The following is a 22,980-nucleotide window of genomic DNA, read 5'->3' as shown; positions in this document are numbered from 1 at the left end:
AAGTACTGCGCTACTATCTGTCTGGCTTCAGGTCGTCTCTTTATTGGCAGTGGAAGAAGTGCAGAGCCTTTCCACATTAACCAGTCAAAGGACATACTGTTCAAAAAGGCAATGCAGCCCTGTTTTACACAAGCAGGTAACGTCCTTCAAGACCTGTTATTGCTACTGGAATAAACATGACTGCACAGTTGTATAGTTAAAGGCCTTACTCGCATCACAGGAGTACCACACTACATAACAGCCAAGCCAATAGTAACCACAAATGGCATGCAGGCCTTCAGTTAACTCAAAACAAATCCAAGGGGTGCTTTCAAATCTTTTAAAACCACTGGAGTTCAGTGACGGAGTTCGCTTCATCTTCTGAGGCTGTTATAATTGGACCCGCTTCACGTCGTCGGTGTCATTGCCAGGTGATGACAAAACACACCAGTCAACCATACGGCGGAGGTGTCGGCCAAGTCGCAGAGGAGACGCGCTGGTAGCACCGCAAGAGACACAGCGGCGGCTTCGCAGCGTGGCCTCGCCCCTGTGTGTGAAATCTTAATAACCTTAAATAATCTGCTTATCTACCCGCACACACACACACACACACGCACACACACCATTTCCAACTGGCCTAAAAATACTGTGGCAGACATTTACACAGACTGGCGTGCAGCAAAGGTTGTCAGAGCAGGCGTCGATTACAAGGAGGGAATTAGAATTAGATCATTAAAAAAAGGACAAGAAGACCAAGACGGTGTTTGAGGTGCCGGCGCTAATTGATTCACTAAATACAATAATGGGGGCTAACTGATGAAAGTAACAATAAATAATGTGATGCTAATCCAACTGTTACGCAACGACACTAAAGAAGGGCAGATCTTTTGACGATAGCTCACTGACCCATGAGAGAATAAAGGTAAATGTATGTGAGACTCATGGTTTTAGATTCAAAACATGCATTTGTGTGGCAATACAGCAACTGGGATGTATAATTAGAGCTGAAACAATTAGTCGATTCACTGACCAGTCCAATATTTTGATAGATTCATAGTTTTAAAGAGTTTGACCTGATGTTTGACCCATCCATCCGCCCCGACCTCCTCCAAACCTGGACGTATTTGTGATACATTTAATACAAACGGTAGAGAATACATTCCCTCAAAGTAAGTGGAAATGCAGTTTTGTTGTATGGGAAAGTCATTTTTTTTTTTGGAGACCAGGATGCAAAGAAACAACAACACATGCACACCCCCGATAGAGAGTCACATTCAGAGGGAGTTTGCCGTAATATCTCCGGCTTTCGTTTGGATCCAACATGGCTGCACCGGTGACACAATCCAAACCCAGTTTCTTAGCAGCAACTGCCGTTGATTGCACTTGACAGCATGCAATTATCTGTCATTAGGAAACAGATGTCAGAGCCCAGGGTCTCGAGCTGGATAATTGTAGATGCCATGCCCTGTGTGTGTACGTGTGTGTATGCGTGCGTCAAGAAATAACATTCTTGAATGTATTTATACCAACAGGGATTTGGCTAATGAGTGAACCCACTGCATCCCCGTGGCTCTCTGATCATTCGGAGAAAGCCACGGTTTGATTCTTTTAAGATAGCAAAACAAGATGAGAACAGACAGCAACAAAGATGTTTTATAGCAGCGGCTCCGAATTCATTTCCCACTGGAAACTAAACCTGAGCTAACAAATGCTCCTTTAAATGGAAAGGGTTGGGATCCCATCATCCATCTCTATCTGCAGCGGCGGCGTAATGATGCCGAAAAGAGAAGCGGGATAAAGACAAAGATTTGAGAAAGACGGCAGAATGAGAGTGTGCTAAGATCGATTAGAGACTCAGCATTTTTTTTTAAATCTCCCAGAATTCCCCCCAGGCACGAACCCATCAGCTATGGTGAATTCTGATTTCACCGCCCAGAGAGGAAGGCTTGTTCTGTAAAGACCTGTCACACGCCAAGGACAGGACACACTGAAGCCCTGCCAACTGAGAGAGGAGGAGGAGGAGGAGGAGGAGGAGGAGGAGGAGGAGGAGGAGGAGGAGGAGGAGGAGGAGGAGGAGGAGGAGGAGGAGGAGGAGGAGGAGGAGGAGGAGGAGGAGGAGGAGGAGGAGGAGGAGGGAGAGAGAGCGCAGGCATGTGTGTGCGTACCTGTGTCCGCGACACATACTAAATCCCTCCGCCTTTGTTTCACACACACATACGCGCACACACACACACAGTCTTGGACCGACATTAAAATGTACGGCCAGATGTCAATACATCAATACACCACATCCAGTGACACTTGAAAAGCACTTATCGTAATACCATTCTTCCTGCTCGCAGCACCCGGCCCGCTTCGCAAAGACTCGAAAGTCATAAAAGGATTTTAATGGCCGGGGTCACTTTATGGCACTGCCAACATTAGCTTTCATTTCATCGGATCACACAATAAATAGATAGAATGGCAGCTTTTTAATTGTTATCCCACAGCACATTCAATAGTGGTTCTCTGAGATTATTAGACACTCCAATACACACTAGTTACTTACAGTGTGAGGCACACAGTAGGACTATAAATACCTACTCAAGAGGTTTTTAAGTACACAGCTGTAGCACTGCATTAAAGAATAAGACAACTATAAACAAAAGAAAGAACAATTCATATTCTGCATGGCTTGAACACCTTTTAATACACAAGATGTGTTGCTTAAAAAAAATATATAAATCCACTTTTCAGTTAAATGTATGAAGACACCACAGCAGTTACCACCAGCACCACTGGATGGCACTGTGTCAGCTTCCTCCACCAGCTCAGGCTGCATGACCAGTCGACTGAAGTCGCTTTTACTTACATTCTTTTGTTATCACAAATGGTTTTGAGAAAGAATTGAGATTCCAGTTGGTGTGTGCCATCTGAAGACTGATCAGGATTTGTTGCATTGTGTGGGTGTGTGTGATGGGACGAAAAAGACAAAGACAGAAGGAAATAGATGGGCGAGTATATTGTTGTTGTTTTTTTTATAAATGTGACAATACTGTGGGTAATTAAAGTGTGTTTTCATCAGTGCCTGGTGAAATGCATATGGTCTTCCCACACACCGCCCACGCCTCTGCCAGACTCCCTGCGGTTTATATCCCGCTCTTGCCCCCGACGCTGCATCACACTCGCTGAAGGCTTTCGGTGTATTTGCACATGTGTGAGAGCATATGTGTGTGTGTGTGTGTGTGTGTGTGTGTGTGTGTGTGTCTGCAGGCGTGTGTGTGTGTGTGGGGGGGGGGGGGGGGGGGGGGGGGGGGGGGGGGGGGGGATACAAGCGTGTGTTTGTTTAAGAGAACAAAAGAGAGAAAGAGAGTAGTGCCATGGGAAGGTGCATAGATGCATTATGTAAATGATGTGTGTGTCCACATGCTTACAGCAGCAGGTATAAATGGGCTTCATAATCAGGACCTTTCCTTGGGAGAGCGACACTAATGGGATATAAAACAGGGGTCCATCCTCCTGGAAGCCTGCATAGACTCTGCATAGACCACCGTGGAAGACATACACACTTAAGCTTTCCCGTCGCACACAAAGAAAAGAAATCAGCTGTTCACAACTGAATGAAAAATATCCCAAAAAGGATTTTTACGCAAAGCTCCCCCCACTAGATAAAACATGCCTACAGAGCTCCTTTTGGTGAAACGTTGTGCGAGCTAACTCGACAGGTTTCCATCTATACCCAAGACACGAGCAGAATCAAACCAGCAGACATTTGGTTTATGGAATTTGTGCTCGAGTGAGGCCTCTTTCACAGGATGATCACAGGTGCAAACAATAACATGAATGGAGGCCGAGTTTCATTTAGCCGCTTCTGTTTCAGGGTCCTGCTATCGTGCATGCCGGCTCACTGTCAGACAAAGTGTCACGGCTTACTGGGAGCCGCGTTATTGTTATTAAAGACACATGTGCTGCTGTGACAAAAGGCCTGTATCGTAACCAGAGCTGTATATGGATACAAGGCTTACAGCTGTATCCCAGTAAAATCACCATGGCTGCTCCCATCATGTCTTACAGTAGTTTGAGTACTAACTGAACTCAATTTAAATACTGCGTCTCTTATCTTTTCTTATACGTAGAACTATTGACATTGACATGCCTCTGCCGACGCTATAAAAAATGACTGGCAACACTGATATCAAGGAGGCCGTACCCCTCCAGTAACCTAACGGGACACAGAGGTAAACTGGTGTATATCTGCAACATATGTTCATTCCGTGTGTGTGCATCCATTGCTTGCATGCCCATTTACACCAATTTCTGTGTGTGTCTGTGTGTGTGTGTGTGTGTGTGCTGGCGCATCGCAGTGTGGTGCAGACCAATTAAAACGGGGGAGATTGATGACCAGGGGCTCGGAGTAGCAGCAGCAGCGGTAGCGGTAGCAGACAGCTGCTTCCTGCAGACAACAGGAAATGAGATGGCCTTGTTTAGCTGACGCTGCCAACACCAACACCACAGCGCCTCAAAGACAAATCACCCCCTTACCGCCGCTAGTGGCCTACTCCTCCATCTTCCTGCGGCGTGCTCTCCCCCCCTCCATCTCTTTATCTCTCTCTAATTCTAGCCCAACGCTATCGCTCTCATTAGTCTTTTCTCTTACAGCAATGCAGTCAAAGTATATCAATACAGTATCGATAGGGAGTGCAGATGTGCAAAGACAGATGCCGCCTCTATTATTTGATCCTTAGCAGCCACGTAAAGCCTTCAGACATCAATTGTTTGGCGTTTAAATCCTGGAACTCCACTATGGATTTCTAAGGAGTCAACTTAAGTAGAACTGTAATGTCCAGTAAAGCAGTGAGAACCAATCACGTGGCCAGCTCTGTGCTGCGGAAGCATTATTACGAGAGTAAAGTCCAGTTTACCTGCTCAGTGATAACGGCATGCTGGGGAATTATGGTCGACTGCTGAATCACTGTCTGCTTTTGTTGTTTATTACTGAAGGTCTACCCCCCCCCCCCACCACCACCACTCCACTAAAACTTGGTTTCAAAGACACACACCTTCCCTGGCGCGTCGCCTCAGGCAAGGAAATCAGAACAGCAGGGGTGCAAACGTGTCCGCCGCCGGTTCATTCTCATTCACAACGCCTTTCACTATTCCAGTGGACCACATCTTTTATATTTCTGAAGGTTTGTCACTGAAGTGTGAAGTTTCTATAATGGACCGCCTCCGCTGCCAACTGAATGGCAAAGATGGACTTCACAGCTTCACTGATGAGTCTTTAGTGGCTGGTGAGGATCAGTTAATATGATACTAAATAGAATAGCAGCATAAAATAGTGCGGACGGACAATTACATGCTGCAAAATATGAGCCGGTAATTCGTGTTGTATGCGGCTGAATCTGCTGCTCTTCATTAATAGTTGGGGATATGTTTTAAATACGAAGCACCAAGCAGTTGTTTAAATGCTTGTTATTGCCATTTAAAATTAAGTGTTGCATTAACCTCCCTCTTGGAACATAAAACACACTTACCATTGACTTTTAATAGCAGCTAAATATTGCAATTTTTTTCTGTTTTCTACTTTTATTATCTCGTTAATGGAGAAGACCTGTGGGAGTTTCCACTCTCTGACATGCATCAGTGACCCATTAAGACCACAGAGTGGCAAAGATGCCTTTAATGTCACGACGGGAGGCGACCGGGCCTGAATCGCTGCTTTTGTGCTCACTCTACAAAGTCCGAACAGTACGGACAGAGAGGCAGGTGACGGCGCTGTGCACGGCTGGTCCCATGGTGTGCATGTGTGTGTGGATCCATGTATGGCCTCTTCAGGGCGCCTATTTTCTTAATGACAGGCCCCAATTGCTTAGTTCAGACACACACACACACACACACACACACACTATTCTCTAGTCAGATAGGCAGGTGCAGACAAATACTGTATCTGGTCTGATTGTACTCTGCTCAATGCTTAAGTATTTAAGTGTTCATCTCCTCCTCATAAAAGAAGTCTGATTAATAAGCCGAGCATTAAGCGGCCTCCCACAGGTGACATTTACAAAAACAGTGGGACGGGGACTGCTTTATGAAAGTAAGGCAGTAATTAAAAATAAAGCTGATAGAGTAGAATACAAGAACCAACGCGTCAAATGACTATCATTCTAATAAAACGGTATCCACGGCTTATTCTAGGGTGCATTCACTTTGCCAGTTTAGTCTCGTCCAAGAGAGGTTTGCCTTTTTGAATGATTTTATAACGAGTAACTAAAGCTGCCAGATAAATATACCTGGAGTAAGAAGTACAATATTAGCCTCAGAGATGTAGTGAAGTAGAAGTATAGTGGCAGAAGTAAATGTGTTTTCTCTCTGTGAATCATTTCTCAGTCTCTGCAAAAGCTGAAGAACTTTGGGTCAAAGGAAAAACAAGTAGAAGGAGGCTTTAGACCTAATTAAAGCGAGTATATTTAGTGGCCTTAACGCAGAGCCAGAGATAAAGCAAACAAGGAAAAAAAAAAAAAATCATATGCCAATACAAAGCTCACGCACGTTTATTTATGGGACACTTGTTTGTATTTTGTGTCTTTGGAAAAGTCCTTTAAAGAACTTCTGAAGTCGTGAATTAGAGCAGCCGGACGAGAACCGATAAAGCCAAGGGAGTCAAAATGATTAAATGAGCGCTAGCTCCAATCTTTTCTGACCTCGTAAACACCGACACGCCCACACACATTATGTTCTTTTCTAATCAGAGTTGATGGTGATGATATAGTCTTTTCGAGCCACCGAAGGACACTCGTGGTTCAGTGAGTGACTCAGCGAGACTGAAATGGCAACTATCCCTGGGAGAGCTAAGTGCGAAGGCACTTTTCAATTCGCCCCGAAAACTACTGAGAAAAACACTTTAACCTGCACACAGCACACAAGCGGCTGGCAGCAAAGATGGACACGACGAGTCTATTTTGGCCTAAAGGGGAGAGGGAATGGAAAGTTGCCCCGCAGAAAGCAGGCAAGCGAGGTCAAAAGGATTATTGTGAGGAGATGGCAACGCTTTTGATCTATTCTCAAAAGATGCAATGGCCACGGGTGAAAGACGAGTTATATGGCGTGTATAAAAACAACCAAAAACTAGCTTCATCTTACATTCCCATGCAGGTGTGTGTGTGTGTGTGCGCTATGCGCTGTATTTCCTTCATAGCAGCACAGCGTGCCAGCACTGCATAGTGTCATAGACGTGGAAAGGTTGATGCATTCCTCCAAAACAGGTTGCCAGGAGAGCGGCTTCACATCACATTCTCCTCTGATTAAAAAAAAAAAAACCTTCATATGTATCACCTCGTCTCCTTATTCTATGCCCTTATCTCCTCCTCTCTCTCTCTCGCACCCTTCATTTCACTCCCCCTGCTGTCATCTCTGGTCCCTTATCCACTGCGGCGCTTTAGACTCTTCCCCTCTCACCCTCTTTCCCCTAATTCACCTGCCCCTCTCGATTTTTACCACTCCATTGCTGTTATCTCTCCACGGCCCCGTTTCAATACCCTCCCTCCCCTCCTAGTCATACCCTGCACTCTCTCACTCCATCCCTCTCTCTCTTTCTTAGCCTTCCACTCCATTTAGACTTTTATGTTAGCGTAGGACTTTCCATCCTGTGGCGTCCAGGTAGTAAATTGAAATGGTTCTGGGGGCTCCATTGAAGCCTGATTGAATTTAAAAAGAGAAAGTACCATAAAGAGAACTGGTGGTGAGAGTTCTGTAATACACTGAAGGGCTCCCCCAAGCTATGACAGGAGAGGGGAGGGGAGGGTGGGTGAAGAGGAGAGAGGTAAAAAGGATGGAAGGAAGGAAGGAGTGAGGACAAAGTGAAGGTGGAAGAAAACAGGAAACGAATGAGGAAAAAAAAAGTGAGAGCAAGAGCGCTGGAGGAGGAGAGAAAGAAAGAGGGAGGGCGAGACTGGGAGGAATTGAAATTGTGTAAAACTCTTCATCGGCATGAAAGCCAGCCCATTACCCCATCGAGCACGAGCACACAGACAGAAACACACACACACACAAAAAAAAACTCGCAAGCGTACACCCTTGATCGTGACACCTCACAGAAATGCCTCAATCACAGTTTGCATGGCCTGGAGGGAGCGAGGTGACAGGCCTCATATTGAAGACGGCCAACAAAATGCAATTCCAGGAAGTCAGCTCCGGGGCGGCGCGGCTGTCATACCTCCAGCTCTGATAATACTCCCACACATCACATTACACCGCCGGAATAGCCACCTCTAGGCATACAGGCCAGGGCATAGTGTACGCACAAGTACCTGCGCACACGTACGTGTGACGCGCGCATGCAAGCCTTTCTGTATACATTACTGCCAGGGGAAATGTGATGTTAGGGGTTAAATTATTCATTGACGCTTTCATTGCCTGTCCGAGCCGGCTTCTTCTTGTTGTTGTGTGTGTCATGTCTTGGTCTCTGTGAGAGTGTGTGTGTGTATGTGTGTCCACTTCAAAAGGGCTCTCAGGGGGAGAGAGGCAACCTTGAGCGGGCACTGACCTTTAACTTTGTGTGTTTCACTTTCAAGTGACAGGTGTGTAGGTGTGTAAGTGTGTGTGTGTGTGTGTGTGTGTGTGTGTGTGTGTGAGATGTGTTTTCATGTACATGGCCATATGGGTAAACAGAGAATCTGTCCATAAAATATTTCAGGTGTCAGGATGACCAGAGGGAGGTCAGGAGAGGGGTGGAGGATGGGAGAAGACAGGACGGAGAGGAGGAGAGAGGAAAGAGGATTGGAGAGAGGAGGGGAGAGAGGAGGGGAGAGAGGAGGGGAGAGAGGAGGGGAGAGAGGAGAGCTTCCGATCCAAACAAGTTCCTTGATGGATATTGTTTTCTCGAACCACTGAGTGATTTGTGGTTCAGATCAGATCATAGATCATTTGAATTAATTAACAAGACAATGACCTGTAATTGATATAAACGAGCACTGAAATGTCAGTAGAGTTGTCTTTATTATTTATTAAAGCAGCAAATAACGACACGATTAATTAATAATAGAATAGATATTAGGCTACGGTCCGAACTGAATGTCTCAGAAAATGGATTTTATTTTGAGAAAATCTGAACGAAAGTTACAACATGGTTTGGGTGCCGTTCATATTTGAACCGATACCAGTACCTGGAATTCAGTACCAGTACCTCGTGGTACCCATTTTCAGTACTTTACAACCCAATCCAGAGACCAAAGGTATTGGGGATGTTAACATACACTATAGCATCTCTGAGCATTTTCCACTTCTCCACTACCATCGACTCAGCCTGCTACTTTGTTAGCATGAAATATTGAAAATAGCAATTTGTTACAACTGATTTGTTGCTTCTCCACATGCACACGCACACACCGCAGAGGAATCTATGAGTCTACGGTTGTGGTTGTAACACGACACCAGGGAAAGTGCTCTTCAAAAAGCATGCCAGTGTCATTCTGCATGTACGCCTTCATCTTCATCAGTTCCCATGAAACACACACTGTGTTGCTTGCAGACAGCAGACCATTTGCTAATGACAGCTTTCTGAAAGGTCGGCTGAAAACGTGTTGCTATGTTTCGGCCTCACTGGTAGCGAGAGAAAGAAAGTGTTCATCCGGCCACAACATGTTGCCAGAGAAGTTGCTGTCGGTATTTAAAGATCGCACGTTGAATAATAATACCTCCGAAGATGCAGATGGTTTCGTACGTACAGAACCGCAGTGTGAGTGTGGAGAGCAATTTTCCGTTTAACATTTACATGACATTTTCACGATTGTTTGTTCAGAGTTACATCCATTATCAAACTAGCAGTTGTGGTCGAAGGCTTCGGAAAAATTACTGTTTCATCTGCTTGCTGCTTTTCTTTCAGGCAGACCGAGGCCAGCCGTCAGAGGGACGAGGAGACGAGACAAGAGGATTAGGCGTGAGGAGTCTTTATAATCAGTACACAGCGATAGACAGACGAGAGATAAAGAAAAAGAAAGCAAGAAAGAGAGAGAGAAAGGTATGCAACCTTAGGTGATGAGATGACCTGCAATGAAAATCATATTAATGGTTTAGGACATGTTTTAAGCCAAGACTCTTTGGTTGCAATTAACTGAATATCTTTTTTTTTTTACTATTTTGTGAAAGCTACAGATTCATCAATGATAGAAATGATTGTATTCACAGGCCGAGATAACATACGGGGTGAGCCGAGTAGAAAATAACCTCTCTATTTGTATAGTAACTGGAAAACTGAGAAACTAATGAATTCCCCGTCCTTGCCTATTCATACTCCAGGTCTGAGTAACGTTCTCGAGTCTTCCTTTGATCAACCAGACCCAATGGACTTCCTCTTAACATTTTCTATTCAGTCGTCGTCAGTCTGCCATCTTTGAGCGTAACGAAGGCGTTTTTGCCAGCGTTTGTCCAGGAATGCTCTCATTACCGTGTTGCAGTTGCCACGGGAGCCGCTGTAATATTCAATACTTCTGTTGTTCCCCATCCCTCAAATCTCATTTGCACTTGACACATGACATTTGCATAATGGCCGCACTCCATCTCCAACCGGAATACAGGGTGGAGGTGAGGTGTGTGCCTGAGATAATGCTTGTTTGGTTGTGATGAGTACATATGCCTATCTAGACTCTGTGTGTGTGTGTGTTTGTGTGTCGCATGCAGGGGTTAAATGACTTCCGTCTTAATCTAGCTCATTAAGTCTGCGGAGAGCACCTCATTGGCTGATTTGGGACAATTTGCGGAAATGCTGGCAGGAACACGTAAATGTGCATGTTAATCAGGGATGGCGTGACCCCAATCAGTCTGAGACAGGTATTAGGGGTGTCAGGGAAGACCGACATGAGTCTTTGTCTTTTTTTTTAAGCAGTGTGAGGTACAGAAACTGTTTTCAATGCACCACCATGCGGATGCTGACACTACTGAACAGGAGAGAATGAACTAAACTAACTGATTGAAGTTGTTTGCAAGTGAGCCTCGACTCAGCACCCTGCTTAAATATTTAAAAACAGGCTTGACATAAAGCATTACTTTATTACATCTATGAAAATAAAAGCGTTCACCTCGGACCTCTAGAAATGAAGCCGTAAACATGACCCAAAGCTTGGCTTCAACTCTATTTTCCTGTTTTACGAGCCTGACTACAGCGATCACGTGTTGGGCTCTGAGTGACCGGCCCTGAAGCTGCTGGTCGCCTCACACTTCCTGTGTAGACACGGTGAGAGTCCAGCTTGATCGATACCAATATAGAACACGCCCATATATGATCCGTAAAAGTGTGTCAACAGCTCAAAAAACATTATTTTCTTCTGTGTTGAATCATTTTTGTCAAACTCAAAACATGCACAGAATCTTAATCCAGATCAAACTACTCTTGTCTGCATACCTCTGCACATGTAATGATGAAATAATCTCTCTTATAATATACCAATTTGTCACAAATGCTGTGCCTCGAATATTTATCATGATATCTTTATGTAGTGCCCCCCCCCCCCAAACACACACACACACACACAAAAACATAATCCACCCCCACATCCCTTCCAGCCTGAAAGCCAGTGAGCTAAAGCCGAGTGAAACGCCGTACTTAGCAAATTGCATTTGAAACCAGGGGGGAATAAATACTACAGATAAAGACTGCTCTAATGTGCTCGAATCCATTAGAAATCTCATATTCACACATAGCTGAAATCACATTACAAGACGCCCCTAATGTCATTTCACAGGGTTTTTCCACCAGCGTTTGCTGCCGGGGTGAGACACTAACATCAAACATAATGGATTTTCGCCTTCTCCCTGCTCTCCCCACCTCCCGTCTGATGCCGGTTCCCCTCATTGAGTCTGTTCGGTCCTATTCTGGCTGACATTTCCCTTCCAGTCGTCATAGTTGTGGGTGCGAGCTCTATTTTAAGGTGGCTGTGATGAATTTAGCCACACGGTTTTAGAAGAAGGAGAAGAGACCACTCACAGGCACAAAGGGGGGGGCAGGGGGCTGTGGTGAACACGTTGCACTCATCAACCCTGGAGGAACGCTTGGCAGTTCAGTGTTGTTACACTTTATTGCAAAAAGTGTTTCCATCCCTGGACTTTCCACGCTTCACTTGCTTTACTGAAAAACAAGGAGAGCAGCTGGGGCAGTGTGGAAATAGAACGTGTACTCCTGCCGGTTTGGATGACTTTTAAAAAATGAGGGGAAGTGAAGTGATGGACATCTATATCGATTTTTTCCCCTTCTGAGGAAAGATTCAAAGTCTTGGAGGGAATAGGATAATTGTCTCAGAGATATATATATTTACATTTATATCCTTTGCCTCTAAATAACTCATGCAAGCAGAGGGAGAGGGTCGATATACAGTCTCAATCAGAGTCTGCCTGTTTGACTTTTCCACCGGTTGCACACTCATCGGGCACGCCACGACTCCAGCGTGACTGGTCGGGGATCAAACCATCACTGATAGGGGAGGGAAGGACGAAAGGGGAGAAACATCCATCTCTTTTTAAAAATGCATGTCTTGTCCTTATCAGAGCTGTGGCTTCCTCTTCATCTCGCGGTTTAGGTTTGGCGTGATTCATTTTAGGCCCAGGGGAGACATATTTGGTTTTATATCCAGAACCCTATCTGAGCAAAGAATCTCTATGAGCCAGACGGAGAAAAATACACATAGTATATATAGACACCAAAATGAGGTGCATAAACTCTTTCCCTCTATTCACACTGCAGCATGTGTCAAACATGGCAGTTATGTGGATATCCGAACCACAGAGTGACAGAATATACATACGTAATGTGACACGCAAACACATATCGTAACCGGAGTTAGCCTGTAGACCTTGACTTAAAAAAAAAAAGAGAAAAATTCTCCAGCCCCCGTTATTTACTGTGAAACTCTCAGAAATGCCTGGAGCCTGTTTGGCCACTATTGGATTCGATGCTGTGTTTGAGTAGAGACCATCTATCTTTGAGAATAATTAACTATCCAGAAAGATGGACTTACTTTTGCAACCACCAATTAGGAGATCACAAACAATCCTCTCAGAGAGAGTTGGAGCATTTTAATGAGGTTTAAAGACTCCATGATTGGTTCGCGGGGTTTGTTCAGAGAGGTGTGCACAGGGCAGATGTGCTGGGAAGAGTTTTTAAAAAAAAAGAAAGCAAAACTCCCTGCACTCGCTCCCTCATCTGGTACCCACTGTGTAACATACTACACAGTAGCAGAAGGGTGGGGGTGCATGTGCATGCGTTTGCATCCGTGTAGCGTGTCTGAGGTCAGGTTTGTGTGTACATGTGTGCTAGAGCTGCCCTCCACAATCAAACAACAACCCACACATCCACACGCCCCCCCCCCCCCCATCCACACACACACACACACACACACACACCTGCACAGGCTACTTCAGAAGCCGAGGCCCCAGACAGGGTGAGCCGATCAATCAATTACATCTCTGCTCCAGCAATCAAACAAGGTTATTATCAGGCAGCGGCTCAGCGACCTGGAAGGGCCCGGCCAATCAAAGGCCGCTGTGATGTGGGGGGGCCGGCGCTTCGCTCGTGTGACGGTAACGCAGAGTGGCAGCTCATGTTGTCGAGGGATGGAAGGGATGGGAAGATGGGAAGACGGACGACTGAGGCGGAATTCAAAAAAGGGAGAAAACAGAAGGAAGTGTGTGGGGACAGGAACAAGAGAGAACATCTGTACGTCGCTCGTCTGTTACGGTGACGTCTCTCTCAGTAGGACAGGGGAAGATTAGAAACATACAGTTCTTTAAAAGTACAGCACCGTACATCACTTTGTTCAGAATTTCAGTTTTTTGGAAGGTAGTGAAACTCTTGTTTTTACTTCTTTGTTTGGCTCTACATCCCTGAAAAAGGGGACATAAACCGAAGAGCGTGGTGAAAGCGTCTCTTCATTGTGGATCGCTAATTCTCTTCTTGGCAGCAGCTCCCTCTGGAATTCAATAAGCACTCCGTCCTCCCACTTCTGTCCTTTCCTAGCAACAGGTCTGAAGAACAATATTAGGCTTAATTAAATTATAATACACTCATAGAATGGAGACTTTCATTTCATTAAATTATTGTTGGTAACACAATTCACCGAGACGCGCCGCACGCAGAACCTACAAAATCTCCAGAGGACACGATCCAATCTCTTTCAGAAGCAGCCAATCGGAGACAATCAGGCACTGCGGGGGACAACGTGGAGGGGAACATCTGTGTGATTGTGACCTGGTCATCTGGACAAGGGCCAAACACATAACAGTGTGTATGTGTGTGCGCTCTGCGAGTATCTAAGGCACAGAAATGTTTGTCTTTGTCTCCTGGCACAATCTATCTCCACTATTCTTCCCCCACGCACAGACCTAAAACCTCGGGGACCCGCAAAGCCGACTTCATAAGAAGTCTACTGCTGAGCGTTCAGACCAACTAGACCCCCCCCCCCTTTAAGCTCCGACCGACGACTGTCTGCTTCACACGAGTCTGTTGGACAGGTTGCCCTGGGAACAGAGTCTGATTCCATTATGGGATGGATAAACACAATCAAAGAGTTTATCCGCCTTCTACAGCCAGAGAAAAGACCCCCGCAATGATGAATCTAATCTCCTACACAATATCTGCTGTGTGTGTGTGTGTGCGTGTGTGTGTGTGTGAGAGAGTGTGTGTGTGTGTGAGAGTGTGATTGGGCTGTGCGTCATGCCCAAAGTGTGTACGTCTGTCTCTGTGCATGCGTGCTCTTGTAAGACATAACAAGATTGAAAACTCTGCACCTCACTGGAAAGTGGCTGAAGTTGCACTTTTGGAAAGCGATAAAAACCGGCAGTATTATTTAGAACACGGTGTGTGTGTGTGTGTGTGTGCGCGTTGTCCTGTGGGGGAGGGCATCGGAGAGATAAAAGAATAAAGATGCGGCAGTGCAGCAGCTAGTGACAGGCAGGAGCACCTGACAGATTCATAGCAAACTGGCACTGCGTTTTGCAGACATCCAGCAGATTTCCTTTTTTTTTTTCTCTTTCTCAATACACTCTCTTTCACTTCCCATCTGTCTTCGGCTGCCCTTCTTCCGCGTGTATTTTTGTTTTCCCTTTCGCAACTAAGAACATATTTCGACGTACTGAACACGATGCTTGATCCAATGCAAAAACAGATGCGGTTATATTAAGTCCTATTTAATTTGATTCTGTCCGATAGCTCCAGGTTACACCTCACTGCTCAGTAGTCTCATGTCTGGCCATCCTCTTGTCGTTTTCTCAACCATGTGCGGCATATTGCAGCTGTATGAAGGGTAGGTATGTATATATATATGTGCACATACGGCAAACAACCTGAATCCAAAGCAAGCCAACATGCCAATACACATGCAATCTGAGAGCCTTTCTATTCCTCTGCACCGTCTTCTTCCTCCGATTTATCTCTCTGCTCTCATCCCACCTGTCTGTTTGTTTCCCTTTTTTGTTTTTTCATCATCTCTTCCTCTGTGTTTTCCTTTCATTCCCTTCCATCTGCTCTCGTCTCTCTGTTGGTTTCTTTTCTTCTACCTTCTTTATATCTCTCTCTGTCTCTGACCTTTCCGGTGTAAAATCCTCTCTCCGCCCGACTCCCAACTATGCGCCCAGTTCTTTTTTAATGGGGGTGCGGGTTAGGAAGGGAGGGGACGCTATTTACCGAGGAAAATCCTCCAGAACGAGCGAGGAAAGATTAGAAGGGAGCGCGAGGGCGGCCGGAGCAAAGCGGTACGTGTGCACGTACGTGTGAGCGAGCGAGACTTAAGACAAGACGGCCATGCTGCATTTTAATAGTGCAGACGCCTCTTTGAGGCCGACTTCAGATGTTATTGTTGAAGGAAGACGGTGGTCTTCGCCAGTAATTACGGCGCCGCTGTGTAACTAAATGAAGTTTAGGGTTTAACCACAAATACATTTTTTGCCATTTTCACATCTGCCACTGTGGGGATTTGCACAGGGTCATACACAGGGTAACAAGGTATTGTCATGAAATGACGACAACAATGACTCTTTGATGGAACGGATCTTGTCGCTGGGACGTGTTGGAGAAGAATTTTGATCCTGTGCTTTAGTTGGTTTGCTCGTACTGGGAGCGAGGTCGTTCCTGCTGGCCGATTAACTCCGGAGTGGATCAACATCATAAAAGACTGTGTAATTGCGGGACTTATATGGATCATAAATACCTGAGTAATGGGTGCCATTTTCATGTTAGCAGCAGGGAGCGTATGGACAGCGACTACTGCGGCAAGACTGCTGCCGAGAAAGCGATAAACACACTTGTTTTGTTTCTGTCTGCTCGTCATTACTGAACAATAAAACACAGATATACATGCAGATGCCTCGGCTATCATAATAAGTGCCTGCGTCTGTGGCGGGACAAATCACGGCACCTTCTGGCTTTGGCAATTAATTGGGTTTACGGCCTTTGCATTAACTACTTTAGGTGACAAACTGTACACTGGACCGGCTATGAAGAGAAAATAAAAAATATGATACCGCAAGATCGTAACACAACATCATCATGATCTTTTAATGCCGGACGTGTTCCCCTTAATTCATTAGTGAGTGTATTTGATTTACACGGTATACGTGACTCCACAACTAAAATAATGACTGTTTAAGTGTGATCTTGTTCTTGAAGACATTTTGTGTTTGAGAAGGTCAAAAAATAACTTTAAAAAAAAACTTCCTTAAAGATACTCCATGTCACCTCTAACTCCTGCTCGTGGTCTGTGTGTGCTGCTCAGGAGGTGAGTTAATGAGAGTGTGAAATTAGTGCAGAATCATGGTGTGATTTCCTTTTCACCACAGGCCATAGCGGTGGGAGGCAGAGCCCTTCTGTCCTCTTCCTGTCATCTAGCCTTCTAACCGCTCCTCGGTCCTTTTCGTCGCCGGTTCCTCTGTCCTTCCCCCGAGTGCTCTCTGTCAACGGCGGACCCTTCTGACTCTTTTCTCTCGACCGCGGACACTTACAGCGGAACCAGCTCTGAGTCGACCTCGTACGAGTTCGAGTGTCTGCACATCACCATGAGCACTTTTTAATAAGCTAATGCTGCGAGTGCATTGCAGAGCTCTGTGCTCAATTGGCTGTGAGGGAGTAAAGTGTTCAATCTGGTACACCGACCAGGCTCGTCTGAAGACCAGCACGATCATGCTAAATTTCCTTTATGTTTTAATACACAAATGCACAGGCGGCAACAACAACAACTCACATACACAGAAGGGCAATGAGTCAAATCCTGAATGAGACACAGGGAATCATTTGAAACTTTCAACCCAATCATCCCCACAGGTAATTTCAAAGTCCCCAAAAAAATCTATTTGGAGTCAGAACTAGTAATTAGAAAGGAGCGAGATTAAAAAGCAGAATTAAATGGAATGGAAATCAGCCAAGCACGAGTACGATACTATTACATGAAGCCCTTCAGCAAGCAAGTTAATTTTAAACTATTTTCAGCGATCTGGCCATCCTATCAGTTACGATAACATTTTACTTACTAATTAACTGAGATACGGCAACACAGCAACTCTGCTTGACTTTAGGATTTACCTGCACACACACACACACACAAACAGACCTAAATATAGCAGACTATCTACAGGCATGGGCACGCTTGGTCATCCTGTGGACGGCGAACAGGGAGGGATTAGGGGTCTCCTGAAGCTTTTTAAAATGCCAACCTCGTCCGGAGCAAGGGGTGTAAATGCCACCCAAATGTCAGCAGGAGACCCCCACAAGTCAAACTAAATTGGCTGCTAGATGCACAAACACTCTGCTGCCCCCATATTAGCGTGAGAGTCTTAAGAGACATACGCTCTGACGCGACAGGTTGGATTGCCGCACTTGTGGCGGCAGAACCAACGAGCCCCAACACTGCTCAGCTTACAACTCACATGGGGGGGGGGGGGAAATGTTTCGTCAACCGAGGTCATGCGGTCCTCTTTGGAAGAGATGTCACCACACACACACACCGACAAAATACACACACAACTCACACCTAAGGTTTTAGCAGCCTTAGCCGTGTCAAAATAAAAGGTTTGATGTATTGAACAGTACTAGTGTCGAACTCACAGTATGACTAGGGAAAGTCAAATACACATCGATTGCAATTGATTTAGAATATATAAACAGAGAGGCAAACATTAGCGATAAGTACATTAGAAGAATCCCCTCCACACTCGTCCCCTTCATCATAATCCAGCCTGTTTCTGGCATTTGGCCAGGGCTAGGTTGTAGTGGCAGCAGGCTAACCGAGGTGAGACAGATGTCCTCCTCTCCGGCCACCTCCTCCGGCTCCTCCTGGGGGAGCCTGAGGCCGTCCAAGACCAGGTGGGAAATATAATCCCTCCCAACATATTCTGGATCACAGATGCAGATATGCAATTCTGATCACTGTTCACTCTCCGGCTGCTTCTGGGCAGTCTGTCCGAACAGAGTAGGTAACAAACCTACAGCCTTGGTGGAGCCCCGGTGGCAGAAAGCACACGATCTGTTGCCGAGAATACGGATACAGCTCACGGGAATGGAGCTGGCTCCCTGTACGTTAACGGTATTCCCCATAGGACGTCCAAGGAGGCTTACAAACCATTAACTGGTATCTCTTGAAGCTCGTTATCCGCAGGTTCAAGTTAACTCTGGGTTTACTCATCCAACTACGATCACGCGTATGCAGTGGTGCTGCTCCTAATTACAAGCCGACCACATGCAGCAGCATCTGAACCATGAATGGAGTATTTGATACAGTCCGACATGAAATGAAATGGTAATTCCCACAAGGAAATGAGGTTATGCTGCAACAGAATGTGATGTGCAGTAAGGCGAAAGATAAAAATGCAATCGCACAAGCAGAATGAAATGCGAAGGTTAGCCTTACATTTACATTTGATTGAATGCCAAACATCAAAGTAAGGTTAGATTAGTATAGAAGCCCTTTAGGTGATCCGATTGGTCATTACGTGGCCATCAACGTGGCAACACAATATCGCACTGAAATCGTACCCGACTCAGTAGCCCCTGGAAGTTAAACATCATCATAATCCAATTTCAGAGGGTGGATACGCAGATGTCGGGGTTCTTTGGTAACAAGATATGAACAAAGATTGTTCAAACAGACAATATAAAGTACACCTGGCTTAGGAGGAGAGAACAGTTAAACATTAAGACCCTGTTCTCTCGTATGCCCACACACGCCACTGATTTCCTGTGCTGCTTCCGTCATTAAGGCTGCCGTGAGTTGCATGGCTGGCTGCAGGAGGTGTAGTGATCCATCAGCGGAGTGCCAGAGCTTTGCCATTAGAAAACCATCTGCAAGAAACAGCGCTCCATTGGCACTACAAGTCTGGAGAGGGCAAGTAAGAGGGAGGGAGGGAGAGAGAGAGAAAGAGATAGGGCCCTGTGTGCGAGGCAGTTTGGTGTGATTGATATGAACCATTACAGACAACATGGAAGAGGTAGGCAGAAAGCTAGTCACCGTTGTGTTTTTGGTCATTTGTTCAGACAAAAGCTTGGCCGGAGCCACAGTGAACTCAAAGAGAGAGAGAGAGGGAGGGAGGGAGGGACTGGGAGAAAGATTTGGGAGCCAAATCTGATTGGTTTGTTGAACCACATGTTTTTTGATGCAGGCAGCCCACAGAACACAGACTGGGTTCTCTTATTTCACAGTTTGCGGGTTGGTAGACACTCCAGACACCCAAAATGTACGTGCACAAAAAGAGAGTTTTTCGATATATGTACCAACATTGACGGTCCGTACTCTCTCTTAAACCAGTATGTTGCTGCCAGAGAGCATCAATCAAAGAAAAGGTAACAACTGACAGCACAGCTCATGTTAGTAGTGATGTGATGAAGAGCATTAATGAAGTGCAGTCTCGCTTCACTAAATCAACTGGCTGATTCTCTGCGATTCCACATTGTTTAGCAGCCAGTCCACCGTTTAGTGGTCGGGGTATATGTATCATTGATTCTAAGCAAACATCTGTCTGTATTGGCTGTTCTTTTCCAAGTGTGTCGGTATTCACTGAGTACGAACTTCAAAGAGCCAAACAGTAGAGCCCAGGTGGCCTGTGTGAAGCTGTAGCTCTCCGCTGGCGAGTGTTCAAGATACCTTTATCGTCAAATCATTGAAACGTTCAAATTTAGGGGCTAAAGGAACGCTTATCCTGCCTCGGCATTAAAACTATGCACCGGGATGTTAAAATGGTGGAAATGTAAGCCAAGCACCAGTGTGGAAGTAGGAAACGTCTTTAATGGATCCTAGAAGGTAATGCATCACTGCATGGAGGCCAATTCAATTAAATTGCCCCCCTATTAGATTTACACAACTCGCCTGGGACCACAGCGCTGTATAGAAAACTACCAGACATACAGAAAATTACCACAAAGACAACCCTTCACAATACTCCCATTTAATGGGAAATAAAAGCGAGGATGGAAGTCGATCTGTATTCCTGGATGGTATCAAACCAAACATTGGGAAGTGAAAGAACAGTATATTACATCATGTTTGATTTACGATATCCCACTAAATGTTCAAAAGGTTGAAATCAATAAATGGTCACTAAGAGGCCATGTAATGTAATTAGTTTGATATTTTACTGGTATTGAGTCACGTCCCAGCCTTCGTATGTCTTGAGTGGCTTGGTCATAGCTCTCTGACGGACCAGGACGACGCTATTGGCACTTTCACACACACATCTCGTAAAGTTAATGGAATCCTGACCAAATTGTTCCAGTAAAAAAAAAAAAAAAGCACGTTTTGGTCATTCTTTAACTTTATTTTAATCTGATCTGATTAAGTTTACTATTGCTGGACAGCAGTGGTGTCCTACATCAGAATCTCCTGAAGTTATAATCGTAACATCATCGATCGCTTCGAAGAATTGGAAATCTATTCCTTGTTTGAAATGAGTACCAGTACACTGCCTCAGCACTTACTCACACAGCAGGTGGTGTCTCATTATAGACTTGCTGTTCTGGGTCGCTGATCACATTCCCAATAAACTACAAACATGTGTTTCCAAGTGCACATCCCAATTAATTCCTGGCTAGATGTTTTGGCGTGTCGCTCGGCGTCGTACCTGAGAAGCGGCTGGAAGATGACGGTGATGTTCCTCGCTCCCGGTTTGCACACAAACTTCATTTCTCCCCCTTCAATCAGGTTGTCATCAGCACCGCCTAGAACAGAGGAGACAGGACATGACTCGACCAAACGTGACAGAATAGACTTCTATACATGCAGTGTGTAAAATGTAAACCTGTGTGAATCACGTGTAGGACGACATTTACACGACTAGAGGAGGATCTGAAGATGTGCTTTCAAAACAGCCCACCCGAAACTCAGCAGTCATCACCGTGCTGAGTCCTTTAACAAGACACCAGATCCCAACCAACCCCAAGAGTGCTGACCCTGAACTGTGATCTCCCTGAACGCTGAATGTAACAATTATGTTCCCTCCATTAATCAATGGAATCTTAATAAATCTTAAATTATTCGGAGACATTCTCAAGTATTTAAATGTTAAAATCGGTACAGGCGTTCGACTTCATCCCTAATAAATCCATCACTCAATCAGTGCGGCTCTCCATCACAAACCCAAACGTGTCGCGCATGCTCGCACTCCTCCACACCCCTGCGTCACTGCGTGGGTGACACCCACAGCTAACGGGGTTAATCAGAAAATCATTGCCATGCAACGTGCTCACAGAGGAATGGTGGTGGGGGGGGGGGGGGGGGGGGGGGGGGGGGGGGGGGTGGTCGGACACTGAGCGGAGGGGGCCGCAGAGAGGGGAAGAGGGGAGATCACAGGGGGGAGAGAGAGAAGCTCAATACCTCCACTCATCCTGAAGTAATCAATAGAATTGATGGAGAAGAAATTGCGCTTCGTTGTCAATACAGGTAACCGCAAGGCAAAAAGGATTGTCTGTCTGTCTGTCTGTCTGTCTGTCTGTGTGTGTGCACTATGCTCATGTTTCTGTATATGTTTATACATTGGAGAGCAGCATTCCTGCCTTTATGCAGTAGAGGAAATGTTTTACATTACAATTTCTGGATTTAGGTTGATGGTGAAGTCCCACGGCACTAACCGTCGGGATTCAAAAACCTCGGGGGTCGGATACATTCACAATTGAGCTGTGTGTGTGTGTGTGTGTGTGTGTGTGTGTGTGTGTGTGTGTGTGTGTGTGTGTGTGTGTGTGTGTGTGTGTGTGTGTGTGTGTGTGTGTGTGTGTGTGTGTGTGTGTGTGTGTGTAAACCTTTAGGAAAAAGTTTGCCGACAAGATTTAACTCTGACTCTGTAAGAATAATACCATCAACTTGCTGACTGCACTTTCCTGTGGAGCGAGTGTGTTCAATCGAAATGAGGTGAGCTGTGGTGTCGAGTGAACGGAGTAAATTAAGTGGGAAAAGAAAAAAACTGGACCGAAATCAAACGAGATGGCGATCCAAGCTACTTGGATCGGGTTTTGAAATAGGTATGGCTGTGTGTGTGTGTGTGTGTGTGTGTTCAGGAATGGGGAGATTTCAGCTTGACACAAAGCCCTGCTCGGCTGTTTGCTTCTGTTTCATTTCCATGTCCAATGCGAACTCGCAAAGCTCGTGTGATATAACACAAAGGCACTTCGCCTAGCGTGCGAAAGCCTTTCCCGCATTAACCTACGCTGCCAGCCCAGCCCTGCATTCAAATGCATATCGACCCATTGTTCCCTGCACTGGGCTCCGTAGTACATTTCTAATGGAACAAGTTTCTTTTGAGAAGTATGGGAGACAACACTCTCTGTATTTTTTTTATTAAAAGGACATGGGGAGCTTTCAATTCATCCCAAAAACTTTTAAATCAAGGGTTTACTGATTCTGATCTGACTGTCGCCGTGAAATTCGCCTGCACGGTTAGCCCACCTTCGCGCTGCTAAGTGGAGACGGAGATGAGGTCCAATTCACTCAAACTCCATCCATTCATCCTTTCTTTGGTGCCAATTCAATTAAGACTCAATTACAGGCTCCTAAACAAAGCTGCCGC

General features: G+C 45.5%; 1 protein-coding gene across 2 annotated transcripts in view; it reads right to left on the bottom strand.

Moving 5' to 3' along the window:
* exoc4 (exocyst complex component 4) overlaps positions 1 to 22,980 on the bottom strand; it is a 91,876-nt gene that overhangs the window by 37,193 nt on the left and 31,703 nt on the right. For both annotated transcript variants that reach the window (XM_079183461.1, XM_079183460.1), the window contains exon 11: positions 21,043 to 21,139. In XM_079183461.1, the coding sequence (XP_079039587.1) occupies positions 21,043 to 21,139 (97 nt within the window). The remainder of the gene's footprint in view (positions 1 to 21,042; positions 21,140 to 22,980) is intronic.

Source organism: Pholis gunnellus (assembly GCF_910591455.1).
Source record: "Pholis gunnellus genome assembly, chromosome: 22".
NCBI lineage: Eukaryota > Metazoa > Chordata > Actinopteri > Perciformes > Pholidae > Pholis > Pholis gunnellus.
The sequence above is the reverse complement of the archived record's forward strand: the minus strand, read 5'-3'. Positions and strand labels throughout refer to the sequence as shown.